A 24499-nucleotide genomic window follows, 5' to 3' on the forward strand; every position below is an offset into this window, starting at 1 on the left:
TGTTGACTGGGCAAGTGCACCCACTTGTCAGTCCCTAAACCTTCCCTTTTCTTCATATCAGACACCCCTATGGTAGGCCCAAGGGCAGGGTGCATGGTAAGTATATGGTAGGACATGCCCTGGTATGTGTGGCATGTCCTAATCGTGAATTACAACCATTTTAATTTTTCACTATTGCAAGGCAACCTGTTCCCCACAGGCCAGAATGGGCAGTTTGATTATTACATCTTATAATCCTAACTGACTCAGGGAACTAGGTAGAAATTCGGGTTTAGTATGCCTGAACTCAGAATGATAACATGCATCTTTTAGTAAAGTTGGTTTTAACATTCTGTGTTTGAAAATACCACTCTTAGAAAATAGGTATTTTCTTGTCTAACCATCCAAGCCTGCCTCTGCTAGGTTGTGTATTCCTTGTCTGGAGTTTGAGTGACAGGGGCTTGGGGATTCCAGGAGACAGGGTGAGTCAGCACAGGGCTAAATAGAGAGATCTGCATGTAGATGGATGGCAGGAGTGGCACTGGGACCTGAAGAGGGCTGTGCCTTCCCTCCACAATGCTGACTCCACCTCCTGTGGTACGTCTGATGTCCCTGGCTACACTGTGAAAGGAAAGAAGGAGTCTTGTCAACAAAGTGCTCCAGGACTGACCAGAACTGGTTTGGACTAGGCAAAGGCGTCTCTGCCTTCAGAGAACAAAGAGAAACTGTGCATAAAAAGGGCGACCCAGACCCCAAAACTTTAGATCACTTATGGGAAACAAGAAGAAACCTTTGCTGAGGAGAGGAACCAGAGAGACTGAGGAGAGACTATCCCTAAGCTGAAGTGCTGCTTGGGGAGTTGGCTTGCAGTGTTTGCCTTAACTGCCAAAGAAAGGAGAGAGGAACTTTGTGTGTACTTTCATCAACTTGTGAAGGATCTCCAAGGGCTTGAAGAGAGATCTTGCCTCCTGCTGAAGTCTGGCCTCTACTTCAAACAGAAACAGATTTCCATGGCATATTCAAAAGTTTTCAGATTTTTGCGTACCAACGTACAAAAAATTTACAACAATTACTACAACAAAAAGCCCCCGTGATTATTCCCAAACACACTGGTACTACTCCATGTCACAATTGCAGCAGTTGCAATAACATAATTAAAGGTTCAACATTACTTCATCCTTCTCACGGATTTCCTATCAATCTAAAAGTTTCAGCTACCTGTGATTCAAACAATGTGGTATATTTCTTAAAATGCCCTTGCGGACTGCCTTATGTTGGAAAAACTGAACGCAAAATGAAAACGCGTTTAACTGAACATAAAAGCAACATACGATTAAAAAACGTCAAATCCACGGTAGCAGTACACTTTCATGAGATGAATCATAACATCAGCCAATTAAGATTTATGATCCTGGAGAAAATTGACATTAAAGCAGGAAGAGACAACAGAACCTTTTTGTTACAATGAGAACTTTATTGGATTTACAGATTGAATGCACTTTGTCCTAATGGTTTAAATGACCGCCTTGAATTCAGTTGTCATTTATAGTACCATATACATGATGTATGACGTGTTTATGTACTGACGGCAGCCTTATTATTAATATTTTTTCATTTTTCCTTTTTTAAACACAGCGTGATTCAGTTAATTTGTTACTATTTTTAAACAACAAGAATAACTTTCCCAGGAACGATTATTTAATCAATTGTTTATTGTGGTTTGTTCTCATGAATGTACACAGCAGTAATACGCTCATCTATAGTGGAAACATACGTGTAACTAGCAATTGCTCGTAAGTCCTATTTCTTTTTCCATGCACAACCTTTGTAAGTTTGAGACCATATGCGTATCCATATCGTTTATAGCGTGGTTTCGAAAAGTAGAAAATATGCTTAATACGTCACGCTTAAGCTGTCCACACGATTTAAGTCTAAGGTTTGAATTAGTTTAAAGAACATGCTTTATTTACACATTCATTTTTTCGCACTGTTAGCGATTGACTTTAAGCCACATTTCTATTTCCATGCACATTGCATTTAACATCCGGGTGACATACCCATCAGAATTGTATTACCGGCGTTCTGATACAGAACAATGGCTTAATATCCTAATGAAATCTGCACACTTTAACTAATAGCACCGGGCGACCTTTGACAACTAGGCAATAAATAAATTTTCATGTACCCCCAAAGACCCCTGCCACCCGCCCCCTTGGCAAACTTCATTGCCTCCCAGTGTTTGGGGGATAACCAAGACGCAGGAGAGTGAGTCAAATAGTCTAGAAAATCAAAAAGAAGCCAGGATTTGGATTCACATGCTCCAATCCTGATCGCGTTGGTTAGTCTGTAAGCACTACTTTTATTAATGAGTTTTGCATTAGTAAAGCACCACGGTGTGCATGTGTGGTGACACTTCCCCCATGAGGTACGAGCCAAGCAATTGTTGTCACAATCCACACTTTGCGTCTTTTTCAATATATTTATTACGAAGTGCAGGACCTTTCCAAGGGATTTTGCACACTACATACATTCACTCCAAAAATAAAACGTGTAGGTATAAAACATTGCCATTTACAATGTTGATAGCTCTAACTCACAAATGCGAGACCTATTTGCATTGCAGATGCTTGTTTTCTTAGGCACGGGGAGATGAAGTGATGTTTCCAGATTCACAGGATGCTGTGCGTCCTGCTGATTTTCGAACCCAGTTTCCCAGCTCTGAGGGTGACCGCGCTAGCCATTAGACCACATCCTCTCTCACATTTCATTTAAAAAGTTTAAATCATATTTCATTATAGGTCTGTTTAAGGTTGTTTGTATGCAGGCAACACTGTCCCCTGACCTATCCTGACCTATCAGTTCTATCAAGTCTGGTGATATCATGGTTAGGGGGTACCAGCATGTCAAGGATGGGCATAGATCACTCATTCCTGTTCAGACATTGGTTCTCTTCCTTTTGACGATGATGATGAAGACAACTGCATTATTGCTTCCATGGTTCTGGGTGATATGTGTGCTGTGAGTACAGGTGAATGGAGGGATGAATTGTCCAAAGATACTTTACTGTGCCAGATCATTAAGCGTGTCAAGAATGGTTGGCCCAAGGAGAAAAACGCACATTACTCTTTACAAACGTTTTTTAAAAATCTCCATGGAGTTCTCCGTGGAAGATGGTATATTGGTGCGTGGTGATAGGTTGGTACCTCCGGAAAAAGTGAGGGGCAGATTGGTCTGTGGGGCTCTTGAAGGGCATTTGAGAAAAACGTTCACTAAGTGAAGGTTACGTGAGTGTTTTTGGTGGCCCCAAATGGACAAGGATGTTGATGTTTTTGTTGGAGAGTGTGTTGTGTGTTCTAATGCTGGAAAAGGTCTGAAAGTGAGAACCCCTCCCCTTCTGCCCATCGATTTTCCAGCCAGGCCCTGGGAGAAGATTGGTATCGATCTGGTTGGTCCTTTCAACCTTCTTCCACCCTCCTCCAGGATTGCTGTGGTTGCCAGTGATTATTATTCAAAATGGCCGGAGAGAAGTTTCTCCGCTGAACCGAACTCCAAAAATGTAATTGATTTTCTCTAGGATATTTTCCTGCGGGAAGGTTTTCCCTCCACCATTGTGTCCGACAATGGAGTACATTTCTTAAGACAAGAATTACAAAAATGTCCTACTTCAGGGTGGAATTGCTCACTCCAAGAGCTCTCTCTATCACCCACAAACCAATGGTCTTGTGGAACAAATGAACAGGGTGTTGAACAAATGTGTGCAGTGGGTGTTAGCTAGCAAGTGCAATGTTCAGAATGCTGCGTAGTCCTGTTAGACCTGGCACCTTGGCGTGGGTATCCCTTCCATTTTTTGCTGTTGCCTCATGTGTTTTTGCTGGTGTTAGATGCTTTGGGCAATGTGCCACTGCTATTCAGTGCCACAGTGCAAGTGCTCCCTATGGTAAATTGATGTATAGATTAGTGACTCCATGATTGGATTATTTGATTTACTGGTCAGACCCTAGTATAGTGCACTGAGTGTGCCCAGGGCTTGTAAATCAGATGCTGCTAGTGGGATTGCAGTACTGCTTGTGCCACCCACAAAAGCAGCCTGTAAAGTGTGTCTCAGGTCTGCCATTGCAGAACCTGTGTGCAGTCTGGTACTGCTATGTTGACTGGGCAAGTGCACCCACTTGTCAGTCCCTAAACCTTCCCTTTTCTTCATATCAGACACCCCTATGGTAGGCCCAAGGGCAGGGTGCATGGTAAGTATATGGTAGGACATGCCCTGGTATGTGTGGCATGTCCTAATCGTGAATTACAACCATTTTAATTTTTCACTATTGCAAGGCAACCTGTTCCCCACAGGCCAGAATGGGCAGTTTGATTATTACATCTTATAATCCTAACTGACTCAGGGAACTAGGTAGAAATTCGGGTTTAGTATGCCTGAACTCAGAATGATAACATGCATCTTTTAGTAAAGTTGGTTTTAACATTCTGTGTTTGAAAATACCACTCTTAGAAAATAGGCATTTTCTTGTCTAACCATCCAAGCCTGCCTCTGCTAGGTTGTGTATTCCTTGTCTGGAGTTTGAGTGACAGGGGCTTGGGGATTCCAGGAGACAGGGTGAGTCAGCACAGGGCTAAATAGAGAGATCTGCATGTAGATGGATGGCAGGAGTGGCACTGGGACCTGAAGAGGGCTGTGCCTTCCCTCCACAATGCTGGCTCCACCTCCTGTGGTACGTCTGATGTCCCTGGCTACACTGTGAAAGGAAAGAAGGAGTCTTGTCAACAAAGTGCTCCAGGACTGACCAGAACTGGTTTGGACTAGGCAAAGGCGTCTCTGCCTTCAGAGAACAAAGAGAAACTGTGCATAAAAAGGGCGACCCAGACCCCAAAACTTTAGATCACTTATGGGAAACAAGAAGAAACCTTTGCTGAGGAGAGGAACCAGAGAGACTGAGGAGAGACTATCCCTAAGCTGAAGTGCTGCTTGGGGAGTTGGCTTGCAGTGGTTGCCTAAACTGCCAAAGAAAGGAGAGAGGAACTTTGTGTGTACTTTCATCAACTTGTGAAGGATCTCCAAGGGCTTGAAGAGAGATCTTGCCTCCTGCTGAAGTCTGGCCTCTACTTCAAACAGAAACAGATTTCCATGGCATATTCAAAAGTTTTCAGATTTTTGCGTACCAACGTACAAAAAATTTACAACAATTACTACAACAAAAAGCCCCCGTGATTATTCCCAAACACACTGGTACTACTCCATGTCACAATTGCAGCAGTTGCAATAACATAATTAAAGGTACAACATTACTTCATCCTTCTCACGGATTTCCTATCAATCTAAAAGTTTCAGCTACCTGTGATTCAAACAATGTGGTATATTTCTTAAAATGCCCTTGCGGACTGCCTTATGTTGGAAAAACTGAACGCAAAATGAAAACGCGTTTAACTGAACATAAAAGCAACATACGATTAAAAAACGTCAAATCCACGGTAGCAGTACACTTTCATGAGATGAATCATAACATCAGCCAATTAAGATTCATGATCCTGGAGAAAATTGACATTAAAGCAGGAAGAGACAACAGAACCTTTTTGTTACAATGAGAACTTTATTGGATTTACAGATTGAATGCACTTTGTCCTAATGGTTTAAATGACCGCCTTGAATTCAGTTGTCATTTATAGTACCATATACATTATGTATGACGTGTTTATGTACTGACGGCAGCCTTATTATTCATATTTTTTCATTTTTCCTTTTTTAAACACAGCGTGATTCAGTTAATTTGTTACTATTTTTAAACAACAAGAATAACTTTCCCAGGAACGATTATTTAATCAATTGTTTATTGTGGTTTGTTCTCATGAATGTACACAGCAGTAATACGCTCATCTATAGTGGAAACATACGTGTAACTAGCAATTGCTCGTAAGTCCTATTTCTTTTTCCATGCACAACCTTTGTAAGTTTGAGACCATATGCGTATCCATATCGTTTATAGCGTGGTTTCGAAAAGTAGAAAATATGCTTAATACGTCACGCTTAAGCTGTCCACACAATTTAAGTCTAAGGTTTGAATTAGTTTAAAGAACATGCTTTATTTACACATTCATTTTTTCGCACTGTTAGCGATTGACTTTAAGCCACATTTCTATTTCCATGCACATTGCATTTAACATCCGGGTGACATACCCATCAGAATTGTATTACCGGCGTTCTGATACAGAACAATGGCTTAATATCCTAATGAAATCTGCACACTTTAACTAATAGCACCGGGCGACCTTTGACAACTAGGCAATAAATACATTTTCATGTACCCCCAAAGACCCCTGCCACCTGCCCCCTTGGCAAACTTCATTGCCTCCCAGTGTTTGGGGGATAACCAAGACGCAGGAGAGTGAGTCAAATAGTCTAGAAAATCAAAAAGAAGCCAGGATTTGGATTCACATGCTCCAATCCTGATCGCGTTGGTTAGTCTGTAAGCACTACTTTTATTAATGAGTTTTGCATTAGTAAAGCACCACGGGTGTAATTACCTTAGGGTACGTCACCCCTCAATAACTGGGATGCGTTTAAAGCCGTTATCAGGGGAAAATGTACGGACCTCAACTCTACTTTAAATAAACAAAGGGCCAAGGAGAGGGAAGCACTAGAAAAATCCCTGGGAGACATTGAAACAGACCATAAAAAGAACCCCTCTCACACGTTACAGCGCCAGATGACAGCACTGAAGGGAAAAGTCTCAGCGATATATACTAATAGGGCAGAACACACCCTGCTTCGTTTACGCCAAATCTCCGATTGGCAGGGAAATAAGATTGGCTCACATTTAGCTTGACAGTTACGCGAAAAGAGGAAGAAGGAATTAATTGGGGACATAATAGATGCAGCGGGGCACACCTCTCATGAAGACGCTGCTAAGGCCAATGCCTTTGGGGATTTTTACACAGTTCTTTACTCTAGGGACTGCCTAGACCCTGCAACACAGCTCCAGTACTTAGAATCTTTAGAACTACCTCAGGTGTCGCCGGAATGGAACGAGAGTTTAAACGCACCCATTTTAGATGAAGAAGTAGGGAATGCAATCACGGCTCTCAAATCTAACAAGTCGCCGGGTCCCGATGGCTTGACAGTCCATTTTTATAAAACCTTTGCACCAGACATCACCCCACACCTCACAACTCTTTTTAATGCAATAGCGGTAGGCTAGACCGTCTCCCAATCTATGATGGAGGCAGTTATCACAGATATTCACAAACCTAGGAAAAATCCCTGAGAATGTGCCTCTTACCGGCCTATACCGCTTATGAATTTGGACGCTATACTCTATTCCTGAATTCTGGCAAAGTGGCTGGAGGATCTCATGCCAAATCCAATCCACCCTGATCAATCGGTCTTCAATAAAGGGAGACAGACCCATGACAACATTCGTGGAACCATTCACCTGATTGAGAAAGCGACTAAATTTAAGATCCCTGCGATATTGGTGGGCCTCAACGCTGAAAAGTCTTATGACAGGGTGGATTGGGTATTCCTCTTGAGCACATTCAAACACTTTGGTGTGGAAAGCCATTTATTGACATGATTAAAGCTAACTATGTGCGCCCGCATTCTGGAGTTCAGGTTAACGGGACCAGCTCCTCCCTCTTCCCCTTAGAGAGAGGCACTAGGCAGGGTTGCCCACTCTTCCCACTTCTTTTTGCCTTAAGCATGGAGCCATTGCCCACACGGATTTGTAAAGTGACAGGAATTCGGGGTATCCCATTTGGAGGGGAGGAGCACAAAATGTCGCTCTTCGCAGATGATGCGCTGTTGTCACTTACCTCTCCAGGCCAATCTTTGCGGGTACTTCAGGAGGAACTGAGGACTTTTGAAGTGGTTTCAGGTTTCAGGGTGAATCTTACGAAATCTTCCATCCAGAACCTTACAGGTAGTAAATAACCTGCGTGACTCAGCACCACTCCAATGGGCAAAACATACACTCAAATACTTGGTTGTTAACTTGACTCCCACACTAGATGGCCCCTTTAGGGCCAACTATCCCCCGCTATTGCTTCATATCCAGCAAAATCTAAAATGATGGAAGCCCCTTTTCATCTCATGGCTGGGGCACATTCACACGATTAAAATGACCGTCCTGCCAAAATTACTCGATTTATTCCAGGCCCAGCAATAGATTTAGACAGGAGTTTTCTGCCTAAATTGTGGTCTCTTGTTACGCGCTACATCTGGCAGAACAGTAGGGCGCAGCTTCCCTTTCATACCCTCTGTCGAGCAAGGAGCGACGGAAGAGCGGAACTCCCTGATTTTCACTTATATTTTAAAGCGGGCCAGCTCGATATTTTAGCCGAGTGGTCAAAGAGAGAATCAGATAAACACTGGCTACATATGGATAGGGCTGTTGTAGGTAGAACAATATGGGATCTGATTTGGAAACCTAAGAAAGGTAGACTGTTAAATGCGTACATTAGTACCCCCACACGCACCACACTTAAAGTTTGAGATGAGGTCGCCAATGGGCTAGAGTGGTCTACTTTCCCTTCACCCTACACATCTATCCACTTCAATCCTGAATTCCCCACAGTGCTGCGAGAGGGTCCATTTGACCTATGGAGGGAAGGGGGTTGTTGATGCTATCAGACCTGTTTCATAACTACAATATACTCACATTTGCCGGCTGCCAAAGGGATTTCAAGGTTCCGCCCACTGAACATTTCCACTATCTCCAGCTCAAGTGCTGGGTGCCCCAGCCCAGGGGGGCTGCTACCCGGGAGAAGACGCCAATGGAGACGTTTGTACAGAAGGTGGGGTCCATGAGAGGGGTGATTCTATTTTTTTATAACCTGTTGCTCTCTACTTCACATATACAGATACTCCTGTACATGCAGGCATGGGAACCATGGATAGAAAGAGAGATTTCTGGCACAGAATGGAAACAGCTGTGGAGGGATATTGCTAAAGACAACCACTCATTAGATCTAAGGGAGGCACACTACAAGGTTCTCTTTGACTGGTACTTATACCCAGCGAAACTCAAAATGATTTTCCCAGGGTCTTCTGATTTGTGTTGGAGAGGATGCGGCCTCTTAGGAGATTTTAGCCATATATGGTGGGATTGACACTGAATCCGCCCCTTTTGGGAGGAGATTTTATCCCATATGAAGGATATCGTAGTTTATCCTATCCCTACTACCAAGGAAGGAGTACTTCTAGGACTGAGAGATCCAGAATTAGAGCAGCAAACCAAAGCGGATAGGGCTATAATGTGGGTGTGCTATGGGGCGGCCAAAGTATCAATCGCAGCTGCATGGAAGAAAAAGACCGCACCTGTGCTTTCACCATGGCATGCCCGGCTCTGGAAAATATTGTCGATGGAAAGGATGGCAGATATCTTAAGAGACAACTATAAAAATGTTGAATATAAATGGAGCCCTCTCATTGCCCACCTTACAAGCGGTCTTCCCTTGGCGCTATGCCCTCCATCCTTACGGGAGATACATCTATTCCAGTTCTAGTTGGAGATCAATTGCTCATCTCGCACAACCAGCCTGACCGCAGAAGTGTATAGAATGACTATAGACAATTAGTGAGCCAGTAGTAGTGCTGAAAGGGACTGCCTCCTGGTAGTTACGTTTTTTGTTGTTGAGGGTGGGTTAGGGTGGGTAGGGAGAGGGGGGATGTTCTGAAAAGTTTATAGGCCCCTTTTTTAGTTGCTGTATCATTTGACCCAGTTAGGTTGTGCTGTAGGAAATGTCAAAGGGCAGCGCACTTCCCGCTTACTGAAGAACCTGTAACTTCGCTAGATAAAGTGTCAGGCGAGGGGGTAGCTGCGACATGTATTTGTTTTACGATGTACACGCATCTTGTGCAATGTCATTGTGCCTAATAAAAAGAAGTGGGCTCTCTGGTTTTCATTAATTTTTTCTCCCTTCATTTTTTGAGAAGTTAATAGAGTGTTGCAGAACTCTGATTGGTTCAGTTGCTTGAAGCCCCCTGGTTGGCCCTGGTGAAGGTCCACCATGGTATCCACTAAGGTAGTCCCTCATTCTTTAGCTGCGTGGAAACAAGACTCCTGGTTGCAAAGCAGATTCTAGTCCTCGCTATGCCACTGAAGTTACCAATCAACCTCCACTTTCAGGAGAGAACAGATGGGATATATGTGTGTCATTAACATTTAAACAGTATAGGGGAGTATCACCATTTTAAAGGTGGTGCAGCATATCGCAGACGTGTAGCAACAAATTCAATATTTTTACCAATGCTTGTTCAGGTGGGATTCAGGTTTACACTTTTCATGTTTGACTTGTTTGGTGAAGAGGAAACGACTTTGGCATCATTTGAGATAGTTTGGTTATATATTACTGTTCTTGCAGCATAATCTAATTGTACCGCCGTGATTCTGCAGCACAATTCCTGCTGGTACAAGTAATTGATTAGTGTTTCATAGAAATATAGTCTACATGTGTGGTGGACTCTTTGGTTGCTAACATTTTGCCATCTGATGCTTTTTCTCAGTACGTGCGCGCCTCCGACAACACCTCTCCCGAAGTTCTGTATGAAATGATGACTGACCAGTGGCAGCTCAGGAAGCCCAACCTGGTGATCTCCATTACAGGAGGAGCCAAGAACTTCAACATGAGTCCTCGACTGAAGGACCTCTTCAGCAAGGGGCTTGTCAAAGCAGCTCAGAGCACAGGTGAGGATGGATATCACACATCAATGATGAGAGCCTGGAGGCCCTGGGTTCAGTCCATCCATTAAGATGGAACCATACAAACGTGTATCAGTATCCCTACCTGCTCCTGGCTCTTCATTCCCTTTACAGCTGTCAGACACGTATTTACTTCCTAAGTATGAAGAGAGCTAGTTTATGCCAAGCATGGCTGCATTATAACATTATTAAAATTGTTCTTTGCTTAGAAATGTTTAAGGTTTTTGTTTTCATTGATGTGTGTTTAAGTGATACACTGAGCCTTCCATCATGAACACCTGACAGACTGGTAACATTCACATGAAAGGTTTTGTCCTGGTTAGTCACCTTTACTGTCTAGTTGGCTGAAGAGAAACTCTCATTCCAGCTCTGGCTGTCCTTCTCCACATGTGATATTAGTTTCCTTTGGTAGTTTTCAATTCTTTAGTAGGTCATACGTATATTCTAGTGCAAATAACACTGCTCTCTCGAAAGGTCTTGCAGAAGGAAGCCAAGTTCCACACTCTTCCCTAAAGAACCCTATGGACTGTTAGCTCCACCTAGGATTCAAAAAGGGTACCACAGGGGGCTGGCCACATAGATTAATGTGGTAGCCATCTTCGAAAACAGTGGAGAATCATACATTCTGCCACCAATCAAATCATACAATAGTAATCCATTGACACCTCTACTTCAGTGTTTACTTCTAAATTGAGAATGCAGGATTCCTTGTCTGTCTTCTCTCATCACCACTAGTTAACTCCTCGGGTTCTAGCACACAGCTTTGAGACAAATATTACATTTTAAAAATGCAATTTTTGATCTCAGATTAGCATGCCAGACTTACCTTTGCACATTCCGGTCAATGTAGGAGCCTGGATCATCACTGCTGGCTGCAATGCTGGTGTGGCGAAGATTGTTGGAGAAGCAGTGCGGGACTTCATCAGGAGTGGCAGAAGCAATGACAGCGATGAAATTGTCACCATCGGCATTGCCCCCTGGGGAATCATCCGTAACAAGGATAGCCTCATAAGCAAAGAGGTGAGTGAAAGCGAGACTGGAAATGGCCAAGGAATGCATGTGATGAACAGGCATGTGAAATTCAAATGGGGAGGGCAGATCTCCAGAAGAATTCCAGTCTCCCTATTTTGTAAAACAAACTTGCTAACACACTACATGTTATTCCATATGTCACTGGAAGGTGATGGTATGTCACTCCCTCAGACACTGATGCAGGCAACTGCATGCAGACATAACAATCCCTCACATCCATCGTCTTCACATATTCGTACAATAATTTTGAAAAAACATTCTTAGAAAAGTCAGTTATGGACCTATCTTTATGTAAATAATTTCCATCTATTTTAGTCGGATAAATCTTTTGAATCTTTTCTACATTAGTCTTATTCTCACTATGACCTTCTATTGTTTCTAATGTAACCTTAAATGAGACCATTAAAGCTAACACACTCCACAGAAGCATTAGTAATCCTGTACAACAACAACAACACATTTTGCACCATCTTCTAAGGAACACACATTTAGATTTTCTACTTTCTGTGTTTGCCATTTCGGAAAATGATCAGTGTCTTTTGACTTAGCCTCTTCTACTTCACAACTAGTTTTGTCTAACCCAAGGCTCTAAGCACCTACTTGGTTCTTTTCAATTTTATGTCTTTTTCGGTAAATTTCAAGTTTCTCCTTTCAGAGCACTTTTGTTTCTTCAGTTTGGCATTTGATCGTCTTTTAATTTCCTTTCACAATCTTGATTCAGAATTTCCTGAACATCCGTCTCTTCCCCGATGTCGGACAAGATAACTCTCAGGATTTCCGATTCTTCGTCTTCCTCAACCACTTCTGGTATAGTCACCTCTAGACCTCCTTGGCTGTCTGCCTCTTCTCGTACTTTAGGAAGTGCCACATACGACCATTCTGGTGACTTATACTTCTGGTTAGGTTTTCTCGTTCTCTTGTTTTCTTCTGATGGTGTCCGTTCAATGTCTTTTGATTTTTTTTGGCTAGACACCTCATTCACTTGTTCAGCTCTAGATTAATTTACTCGTGCCAATCTGTATCTCAATCTCTTTATCTTGTTTGGCCAAATTTCATCCTTTGCTGGCCTTTTTAACTTACTTCCCTTTTCATATCTCTCAGTTCTCCATGCTCTTTTCCTCAGGACTCGACCTTCTGGTATTTCTTCATCACTGTCCTCCGATTCAGTTCCAACTTGACTCTTACTTTCAGTAATCCTTCTTTCCACCACTTTCTTTTTCTTATCTACTTCTGTCCCTCCTCGTGGTTCTTCCACACAATCTTCCTGCTAACTAGCTGTCCCTTCTTCTACCTGGATGTATGGTTTCCCTACATCTCCTCGGGGGTCTTCCACGACAATCTTTCCCTCACTCTCTGTATCTGGTAGCTTACCATCTATTTCTGTTATTTCAGGTGGAATTTCTCTTGGATTTTCATTCGGGCCTTCTTTATCAAGAATTTCTTTGACAGTCTCTTTACTATTTTTATTTTCACTCTTATGTGCTTGTACTGGTTCAGTGTCTGATTCTGAGCTAGTGTCAGAAATCTGCAATTTTCTTCTTAATGGAAAATTCTCTGGTGCAATAACTGGACTTGGTTCTGACTCCCCCTTTCAGGAGTTTGTCTTGTTCCTATTTCTTCAGTATCTAATTCAGAACTTGTATCTGATTCTTCAAAGTATTCTCCTTCCTTGTTATCCACTGGATTTGGAATTCGCAAGGTGTGACTAGCATGAATCCAGTCTTCACTCCTGCATATTTTACAGCTGTCGTCGTGGTCAGGATCACCTGACGTGGTTTACCCCACCGTGGGACCAAACAGTTTTGTCTTCTATGCACTTTTATTCTCACCCAGTCACCTGGGCTCAGATTATGAGCTGGCTTCTTTTCAAGAGTGGTGGCATCCGATCCAACCTGATGAAACACAGAATAAATGGATTCAGCCAACCCCTTGCAATAATCCAACACCAAGTCATCAGATATAGGCAATAACTTGTTGACTGGCATGAAAACATGTCGCATTGCTCTCCCCATCACTATTTTGTGAGGACTCAAGCCTGTATTCCTATCTGGAATAGATCTTATAGTCATGAGTACCAGAGGCAAGACATCAGGCCATTTCAAACCTGTGGCTAAACACATTTTTCCCAGTCTGTTTTTAATAGTGCCATTTACTTGTTCCACCACACCAGAAGCCTCTGGGCGATAGGCACAATGTAGTTTTTGTTGTACATTCAATGCTTCACAAATTAGTTTCATGATTTCATTATGGAAATGTTTTCCTCTATCTGACTCGATCGTGACTGGAAAACCAAACCTAGGAATGAACTCTCTCAATAATAGCTTGGCTACTGTAATTGCATCACTCCTTGTTGTTAGGTAGGCTTCCACCCATCGAGATAACAGACAAACCATCACTAGAACATACCTCAACGTGTTGCAGGGGGGGCATTTCAATGAAGTCAATCTGCATTCTTGTGAAAGGCTCTCCTTCTCATCCTATAGTTCCCAGACTTACCACTGTTTTTCTTCCAGGATTGAATTGCTGACATAACAAGGCATCTTTGACAGAGGCTTTCAGCTACAAGTCTAAATTTTGCATTATACCATGTTTGTTTGAAAAGTCTGATCATAGCATCTCTTCCTACATGTGCTTGTCCATGATACATCCGTGCCATGGTAAAAACCATGCTATCAGGCATAACTGCTCTTCCAGCCCGATAAACCCACACATGATCTGTTTCCCGTGGTGCACATCCTGCTTTTACCCACTGTCTCATTTCTTCATCTCCTGCTTCTTCCTGCAACTGCCTCAGTTCTTCCCATGTATTCACAGTGTTAGTAAACAACAAGGGACATGAATTCATTTCCTTTTCTCTCCCACGATTGACTGAGTTCTGATTTCATGCACAATACTGAGCCATGTCGTTGGCAAACCGGTTGCCAGCTGAAATATAATCAGTGGACTTGGCATGCGCAGCACATTTCACCATTGCTAACTGCTTAGGCAGCTGTATCGCCCCAAGCAATTTTCCAACCACTTCAGTATTCCTTATAGGAGTTCCACTCGATGTCAAAAACCCTCTTAGGGACCAAATTTGCCCAAAGTCATGCACTACACCGAAGCCGTATTGACTATCGGTTAAGGGTGGGCGCATAGTGTGTCCAAATCTACGCACACTACGTGCTCCGCGTAGCCCCACTACGCGCCACCCACCTCCCGCCCGCCCTCCTTTTAAAACATACCCTAATTGTAAATTAAATAATAGTAAAGACACTTACCTGAAGCGCGGCGTCTCCGGGGCTCCCTCTTCCTGGTTTCCAACTTCTTCTTACAAATGCGCATGCGCGGACGCCCGCGCATTTCTCGCAAGAAATGCACATGCGCGGGCGTCCGTGCATGCGCATTTGTCAGAAGAAGTTGGAAACCAGGAATAGGGAGCCCCGGAGACGCCGCGCTTCAGGTAAGAGTCTTTACTTTTATTTAATTTACAATTAGGGTATGTTTTAAAAAGGAGGGCGGGCGGGAGGAGGGTGGTGGGTGACAGGCAGCTACGCTTCGCCCTGGCGTGTGCGTAGCGCTGCCTGCTTCGCCTACTTCGAAAACTGCGAAGCAGGCAGCGCTACGTACACTACGTGGGCGAAGCGTAGTGTCTCGCCCAGGGTCACTATCGGTTATCACAGTCACTCTCACATTCTTTCCCAACTTGCATGCTCTTGTTAATGCAAAAAGTTCAGCACCTGGGCTGATTTTACTCCTTTCAGACAAGAGGCTTCCAGTACAGCTGCTACCATACTTACTGCATACGCTGCACTCAGAATTTCCTCATCCGTTCTCAAGCATGTTCCATCCACAAACATCACATAGTCACTTTCTGTCAAAGGTACATCTTTTATATCAGGACGTGGTTTGGTACAGAAATCAAGCACTTCCAAACAGTCATGATCCACATCATCTCTGTCTTCCACATTCTCAGCATCAGGTAGCAATGTTGAAGGATTCACATTCAGACATCTCACAATGCTCACATTTGTCGCACCTGAGATGACTTTCTCGTATTTAGTCAGACGACTATGCGTCATGAACTGAGTGCGGCTCCTTGTTAAAAGGATGGCCACATCATGAGGTATAAACACTCTCACAGGATATCCCATCACAATTCCTTCACTCTGTTCCAGACTCTTACAAGTAGCTGCTACAGCTTTCAAATAACCAGGCAATGCTACAGGGTCTAACATAGCTGAAAAATATGCAATTGGTCTCCTCAATTTTCCGTGTTTCTGTAGTAACACAGAAAGTGCACATCCATTTCTTTAGCTGCAATAGAGCTCAAATTCTTTTTCATAGTCAGGCATGCAAAGAGCTGATGCTTCACACAACCCATCTCTCAATTGTTTAAAAGCCTTCAACTCTTCTTTATTTAATTCAATGGGATCTTTTACATCACTTCTTGTCAAGCGTACCGGAGGTTTTGCAATCAAAGAGACATTACTAATCCACTGACGACAATATCCAACCATTCCAAGAAACATTCTCACATCTCTTTGAGTCATTGGGGCTCTCATTCCTTTTATTATCTTGATTCTATCTGCAGTTACTTTTCTTAATCCTTTTTCAATTTTGTGGCCTAAATATTGTACTTCTTTCTGACAGAATTGCAATTTCGATGGGGATACTTTAAGTCCTCCATCTGCCAAATGATTCAACAATGCAATGGTATCCACTACACAAGCTTCTCGAGTTCTCGATGCCACAAGTAGGTCATTGATATATTGGACTAATACCGAACTTTCATGCATTTTTAAATCTTCTAAAGACTTTTTCAAAATCTGATTAAATATTGAGGGACTCTCTGTATACCCCTGTGGGATTCGGCACCATGCCAAAATACGCTCGCCAAACCGGAACGCAAAAATCTGTTGGCTGTCAGGGTGCAATGGAATGGAAAAGAAAGCATGACACAAATCAATCACTGTGTATCATTCGGCATTGTGAGGAATCTGATACAAAATCACAGATGGATTTGGTACAATGGGACAACATGATACAACGATTTTATTTATTTTTCTCAGGTCTTGTACTATTCTAAAAGTTCCGTTAGGCTTTTTCAGACCCATAATTGGTGAATTACATGGACTGCTCATTATTTCCCTCAAAATACCTTGTTCAATTATTTTCTCTATTATAGGAGTGACTCCTGCAATTATCTCGGGTGTCAATTTGTACTGTGGAATATTTGGGTAACTTACTCCTTTCTTTACAGCAACTTTTACTGGATCTACATTTTTCATTAATCCCACATCTTCTCCTGTGAAATCCCATACCTCCGTCTTTACTGTCTTTTTCAATTCTTGAGGCAATTCCTCGCGGTCAAATACAGCAAATGCCTCAGTAATCTCAGGTTCCATATTAGCTATAGTCATTTTATACAGTACGTTCTCATCAGGAGTCTCAAAAGCTATACCATCCGGAATACAGAATATTGTGCAGTTCATTTTGCACAGCAAATCTCTCCCTAACAAATTTAAAGGGCTTGAATCGCACACGACAAAACCGTGCCTTTTAGAAAATTTCCCTATGTTAACTTTAACTGGTTCAGTGAGATACGTTTTTATCTGTCTGTTGGATACCCCAACTACTTGGATTGTTTCATCCGAGAGAGGAACACTTTTGACATCAGCTGCCCTAACAGTTGAACGAGTAGCACCAGTATCTACTAGGAATGTAATGTTTTCGTCATTTACCTTTCCATCCACAAAAGGCCCTGTCTGGTCTACTTCTAGAGTTGCGCCAAGTACGCACTCTTCTTCCTCCCCTCGGCACCGTCAATAGCTTTCTTCTGCCTCACTCTCATCGCGTTGTAGCCAATACTGCGAAACAGCACTAGCACACGGCAGCTTAGTTACCTGTTCTTCTTTGTAGAATCCTGTCTCATTACTGTATTTCTGAGGATTTACGCTCTGTGGAAAAGGCGGTTTTGTCGCTTGACTCTGTTGGGCAACAACCTGCTACTGTCGCTGCGGTTGATACCTCACCTCATTCTGCACCTGTGGATTCAATGATGCATTATCACCATTAGCACTTGGGGGAAATTTACACTCGGTTCTCCAATGCCCTATTCTTCCGCAATTATGACATGGCCATTTCTTTTTGGCTTCATCTAAACTAATCTGTCCTTTCCCTTTCCCAATGTTAGGTTTTTGTCTCATGCCAGTACCATTTGCCTGTTCAATCAATTGAGCTTCCTGTCTCTCTGCCACTTTTACTTGAGCCCACATGGCCTTTTCTTTTAATTTACTCTGCTTTGCTTCAATCTCATAACTAAAATATTTTGACTTCATCTAAACTAATCTGTCCTTTCCCTTTCCCAATGTTAGGTTTTTGTCTCATGCCAGTACCATTTGCCTGTTCAATCAATTGAGCTTCCTGTCTCTCTGCCAATTTTACTTGAGCCCACATGGCCTTTTCTTTTAATTTACTCTGCTTTGCTTCAATCTCATCACTAAAATATTTTGCATGTCTCAGTACTTCATCTATCTTTTTATTTTTCCAATCTACTGTATGCTGTTTAATCATTTCACTTACTTCAGGTCGCAATCCAAACACAAATCGATATACAAAATGACTCAAATCCTTCTCACTCAAATTTTCATCACCACCGTATTGCTTAAAAGCGAGTATCAATCTCTCGTAATATGCGTGTACGGATTCCTTCACTTCTTGATGAGTTCAATCAATTTTTACCCAATCAGTTTCTTTAGGAGGTACTTTATTTTTCAGAAAGGTAACTACTTGTTCATATTTTCTCATTAGTTCTGGATCAGGGGCACCTGTTTCTGGATCTCTAGGGTATTCTTGAGTAGGCCAACCTATTGTAATTTTACATTCTGCCCATAGGCAGGTACAAATATGCCAAATAAACTATTCAAATCAATCCATAGTATTTTTGATAATTTTACAGACCTGTCTACCTGCCTATACCATTCAACCAGCTTCTCGCGCAAGCGAGGAAAGTCATTGGTGAATGATAAAATAACTTGTTTGGTTGTCAGGGTTGTCAAATCTAACCATGTACAAAGGCTCAGGGTAAACACCACAGACCTTAGAGCTAGATTCAAAAAGAAGGCAGAACGAAGGCAGAGCAAATTCACAACACGTACCGAAACCAAGATGGCCGCCAGAAGTCCAAACCTCGAGCAAGCGGTTGGCGCTCTTGTGCTGGACTGCAATCATCCAGATCCAGGTGTCGTGCCGGTACTGTGGCGCACTTCACCGAACTTCGACGGTTAGATGGAGGTGTTCAAGCGAGCGACGCGAAGTTAGTCAGGGAAAGTTTAACTTTGTCGTGCTCGACTATTTGTTCAGTGGTAGGAGGTGGGGCACGCGTCTGCGGACCTACTAAAGTAAGACTGTTCTGGTTAAAAGGGGAGAGCATGCGTAATATAGAGATTGAAATGTAGTATACCTTGTGAGCATGCGCATTTGGAGTTACGAGTATACTTTGGAGTAGAATCTTTGAGGGAACACCCCTTTTAGTTTCAGTTAGTAGAGTCAGCACAAGTCTGCGAGATTAGTTAACCTTATTGAGGAAGAAGTAATAAAACGACAAAGAGTATTGGGAGGCAAGAGCAGTCAAGTCATATTTAGTTGGAGTGAATTAAACTGCAACGTCAAACTAGTTATTATCTACGGAACATCTCCTAAGGAACTTAGTTATCAAGAACACTTAAAGGCTGAGGAAATTAATGCAAATAGATTTACTCACCGTTTTAAAATAGGTTTAACTCCACAGCTGTGTATATCCAAGGTGAGGAACCTGCAAGAGATTGAGATAGGTTAAAACAGAAAAAGATAAGGACCAGGAATAATGATTATTAATTTTTAGTCCACAGCACACAGAAACAAATTACTAAAAGATAGAAGAGGAGCATAGGCCACATCACAACAGTGTAGGTGAACAGTAAGATAGAAGCATTAAGAAAGATAGAATAGGAAATGCATATGAACTAAATACTGTGTGGATTTTCCTTATAGTTACATACTTACCTGTCAAGCTAGAAAAGATTGCGAAGAAGAAAGAAAACTGTGAAGCAGTGAAAAGAAGAAGCAAGCGGTGTGGCTGTCTCTTCTCTGTCCATTCCCCTTTCCCCCGTGAGATTATATTTACTGATACGCTTAAACTGCGTTAGGTGGAGTAATCTTAGTGGGGCATTGGGAAGCTTGCGACGTTCTGCTCCTGGGCCTTCTAAGAAGGGTCACGAATCTGACAGAGTGAAGTGCCCACGTTAAATTTGGTGCCTGAGCAGAATGGCGGAAGGACTGGACCTTAAAAAGTTAGGAGAAATCCTAGAAGGCATACAACGGGAACTAATTTCGGTCAGAAGAGATAATAGAGAGCTGAGGAAAGAAACCACTGAGCTAACTATCAAATTGAGTAGTTTAGTTTCCAATCCAAATTTAAAATATTCAGGATTCTCTGAAGGGGTTCCAAAAGAGGGTGTTGAATCTCAAGCTAAGATCACCACACAGGTTATACATTCCTTGTCCCCAGTGATCCCTTTGGCACCTCCTGAACGTTTCAATGGAGGCTCAAGTGTTCTTAACACAATGTACTTTACACTTCATGTGTCGTCCAGCAGTTTTCCCTGATGCGCAGTCTCGAGTGGCATTTATTCTGTCCTATTTAAGCGGGGATGCTGCGTCTTGGTCAATGCCCATGGTGACCAGAAATGATCCTATTTTGTACGATCTAGAAGAATTCAAAAAAGAGTTTCTTCGGATTTTTGATAGAAGAAGGGTCTCACAAGCAACTGACAATGAGTTATTGGAGATTAAACAGGGCAGTCGTGATCTGGTGGCATACATGGCCCAGTTTAACAAGATAGTAGTCGAAACAGAATGGCCGGAAGACAAACGAGCAGCAGTGTTTTATCACGGCTTAAAAGACGAGTTAAAAGATGCTTTGGCCCAAGTACCTAATAGGCCAACGGAGATCTCAGCGTTAATTGATTTGGTATTAGAAATTGACTTCCGCCAAAGTGAAAGAAAGGGAGAGAGGAAACGAGATTTTTGCCCAAGTGTGGCCAGATTTGACCGAGCAAGAATTGAGGGCAATAAGGAAAATGACTCAGCCCGTGGGGGAGAACCCATGCAGATTGGAACCATCCGGGGACCTCTCTCTAAGGAAGAAAAGGAACGCCACAGAGTGAATAAACAATGTCTCTATTGTGGAGCTACGGGACATTTTGTCCGTAATTGTCCAAAGAAGCCCAAGCAAACACCGGCGGAAAACGCCTCACACCACCAGTAAGTGGAGTTGGACTGGTGGTTGCAGAATTTAAGACAGCTCCAAATACTCATACCTTAGCAAATACTTTACAATCAGCAGCGCCGCATTTGGTAATGATGATGACCGTACGGTTTCGGAAGAAGATATTGGAAAAATTAACAGTGATGATAGATTCCGGAGCTACGGGTAATTTTTGTGATTTGAAGTTCGCCCAGAAGATTGGTCTGTGGGCAATCAAGAAGGAGAGAAGTGAAGCTGTCCGAGCTGTCGATGGAACAAATCTTTCATCGGGACCCATAGTGAGTCATACGGAGCCAGTGGAGTTGGAATCGGAAGATGGACATCTTGAAAAATTACAGTTCAATCTAATAGATGCTCCGCAATTTCAACTAATTCTGGGCTTGCCGTGGCTCACGGAACATAATCCGACTATAGATTGGAGAGCCCGAACAATTACCATGAACTCAGAGTATTGTAAGGAGAATTGTCATAAAGGTTGTCAAAAGGTCTCAGAGAAAAGTCCAGCATTTCATCTAAGTGAAAGAGAGGCAACCATTTGTGTCATAAATACAACTTTACCTGAAGAATATACCAAGTTTGAAGATGTATTTAGTGAAGTGGAAGCAGAAAGACTCCCACCACACACAGATTTTGATTGTAAGATCGAATTGGAACCGGGATCCAATCTGCCGTGCAGTCGGATATATGCCTTACCAGAACGAGAAGATGAACATTTGAAGGAGTATATACAGTAGTATTTAGCAAATGGGTTCATAAGACCTTCACAATCCCCAGTCTCTTCTCCACTTTTTTTATCCCAAAAAAAGAGTGGAGAGTTAGGAACCTGCATTGATTATAGGGCAATCAATCGAATAACCGTTAAGAATAAATACCCTTTGCCTTTGATATCAGTATTGTTAGAACAGGTGAAAGGAGCAAAGGTTTATACCAAATTGGACCTGAGAGGGGCTTACCATCTAGTCAGGATTCGTGAAGGTGATGAATGGAAGACGGCATTTAGAACCAAGTATGGACTCTTCGAATACCAAGTGATGCCCTATGGTTTATGCAATGCTCCGGCTGCTTTTCAGCATTTCATTAACGATGTACTGAAAGAATCCATAGATCAGTATGCAATAGTATACATAGATGACATTCTCATTTATTCAGACACAGCAGAAGAACATGAAGAACACGTAAAGAAGGTTCTGCAGAAATTGCGAGAAAGCAGTCTATTTGTAAAGTTAGAGAAATGTGCATTTAGTGTAGCCTCAGTGGAATTCTTGGGTTTCGTGCTTTCACCAAACGGGATCACCATGGATAAAAATAAAATCAAGGCAGTTGTAGAATGGGAATCTCCCAGGTCAGTGAAAGAAATTCAGAGTTTCATAGGATTCGCTAATTTTTATAGGCGATTTATCCAAAATTTCTCACAGAAGTTGCTTCCCATGACCAGACTACTGAAGAAGAGTGTCAAGTTTGAGTGGACAGAGGATGCGGAGAAGTCTTTCACCCAACTAAAGAAAGATTTCACGACGGCGCCAATTTTACTTCATCCGGATCCCTCTGAACCTTTTTATGTAGAAACAGACGCTTCTAATCAGGCATTAGGAGGAGTGTTGTCCCAAAGGCATAAAACAACTGGACAATTGCATCCTGTAGCCTTTCGTTCAAGAAAGCTAACTGCGGCAGAAGCCAATTACACAATCACGGAGACGGAATTATTAGCCATCAAGGACGCCTTCAAGGAGTGGAGACATTATTTGATGGGTGCAAGACATGTAGTGACAGTTTACACAGATCATAGAAATCTGAAATTTTTAAAGTCAGCCAGAACCCTGACACCCAGGCAGTTAAGATGGTCTTTATATTTAGCAGATTATGACTTTGTCATCACTTATCGGCCCGGATCACAAAATGGCAAGGCGGACGCCCTGTCCAGACTGGGTACGGAGGGAGCAGTAGAAGAAGTCAAAGAACAGACAATTATACCGGAAGAAAGAGTGGTTGGAGCAGCAGTTTGCAAGAATCTCAAGAAGATGGAAATCAGAAGTTAATGGCTTTGGAGGAAATGGAAAAATGGGTGAAGGAAGATACAAGAAGAGAAATTCGAGATGGGTTACCATACCACAATGGAGCTCTGTATTTGCCCACACCAGAAATGCAACAAAAGGCATTGAAGGAAAGTCATGATAGCATTTTGGCAGGACACAAAGGAATAACTAAAACAGAAGAGTTGGTGAGACGACGTTTTTGGTGGCCAGATGTGATCAAGGATGTGAGGGAATATGTGACCACATGTGAGATCTGCGCAAGGGGAAAACCGGAATGGCAAGCTCCCAAAGGGTTGCTGCAACCTTTACCTACCCCTCCTTACCCTTGGCATACCATAACTTTAGATTTAGTAGTCAATCTCCCATCAAGTCAAGGGTTTGATACCATTTTGGTGTGTGTTGATGCATGTACTAAAATGGCTCATTTTGTAACATTAAAAGGGGTGACCAAGGCCAAGACCTTAGCATATACCTTCAGTCAAACTATTGTCCGAGCCCATGGTATACCAAAAGTTTTAATATCGGATAGGGGTTCCCAATTCCTATCCCATTTTTGGAAGGCCTTCACCAAGAAACTGAACATAGAAACCAGGTACACCACTAGCTATCACCCAGAGACAGACGGCCAGACTGAGCAAACAAATCAGGAACTAGAGCAGTACCTTAGATTGTGTTTGATGGATCAGGAGGGTGATTGGCCAGATTACTTGTGGGCAGCTGAGTTTGCGCATAATAATACAAAAAATGTTTCTACAGGTTACACCCCCTTCTATTTAAATAATGGAAGACACCCCCATCAGTCTTTAAATTTACAGGAGGTAGACGTTCTGGCAGTAACCAATCTAGTTGATCACATGACACTAGTACATAGTTTAGCCACAGAGAACTTAACTAAGGCAAAAGAGAGTTACAAATTCTATGCAGATAAAAAAAGAAGAAAGGAACCAGAATTGCAAGTAGGAGATAAAGTCTGGTTAAACACAAAAAATCTTAGGTTAAAAGGAGTTTGAAAATTTCAGCCTAGATTTGTAGGTCCCTACCAGATAGAACGAAAGATGAGTGCAGTGAATTATCAGTTGAAATTACCCAGGGGTTTACGAGTTCATCCGGTATTTCATGTCTCTTTACTGAAGAAGGTGACAAAAGAATTGCGGGTAAACAAACCCCCTAAGCCAATCCAAACTGAGAAGGGAGAAGAGTTTGAGGTGCAGCAAGTTTTAGATTCTAAGATTCAGAGGGGACGATTGTATTATTTATTGGATTGGAAGGGTTATGGACCTGAGGAAAGATCCTGGGAGTTATCTTCAGAAGTTCATGCCCCGAGATTAATTAAAGAATTTCATAGAAGGTTTCCAAACAAGCCCCAGCAGAAAGGAAGCACTTTGAGAGGGGGTACTGTCAGGGTTGTCAAATCTAACCATGTAAAAAGGCTCAGGGTAAACACCACAGACCTTAGAGCTAGA

At 42.5% G+C, this 24499-nt stretch overlaps 1 protein-coding gene across 4 annotated transcripts in view; it reads left to right on the forward strand.

Moving 5' to 3' along the window:
• LOC146808505 (transient receptor potential cation channel subfamily M member 2-like) overlaps window positions 1-24499 on the forward strand; it is a 2014188-nt gene that overhangs the window by 471460 nt on the left and 1518229 nt on the right. For all 4 annotated transcript variants that reach the window (XM_085623584.1, XM_085623586.1, XM_085623585.1 and 1 more), the window contains 2 exons: window positions 10487-10667; window positions 11533-11702. In XM_085623584.1, the coding sequence (XP_085479710.1) occupies window positions 10487-10667; window positions 11533-11702 (351 nt within the window). The remainder of the gene's footprint in view (window positions 1-10486; window positions 10668-11532; window positions 11703-24499) is intronic.

Source organism: Triturus cristatus, chromosome 8 (genome assembly GCF_964204655.1).
Source record: "Triturus cristatus chromosome 8, aTriCri1.1, whole genome shotgun sequence".
NCBI classification, from domain to species: Eukaryota; Metazoa; Chordata; class Amphibia; order Caudata; family Salamandridae; genus Triturus; species Triturus cristatus.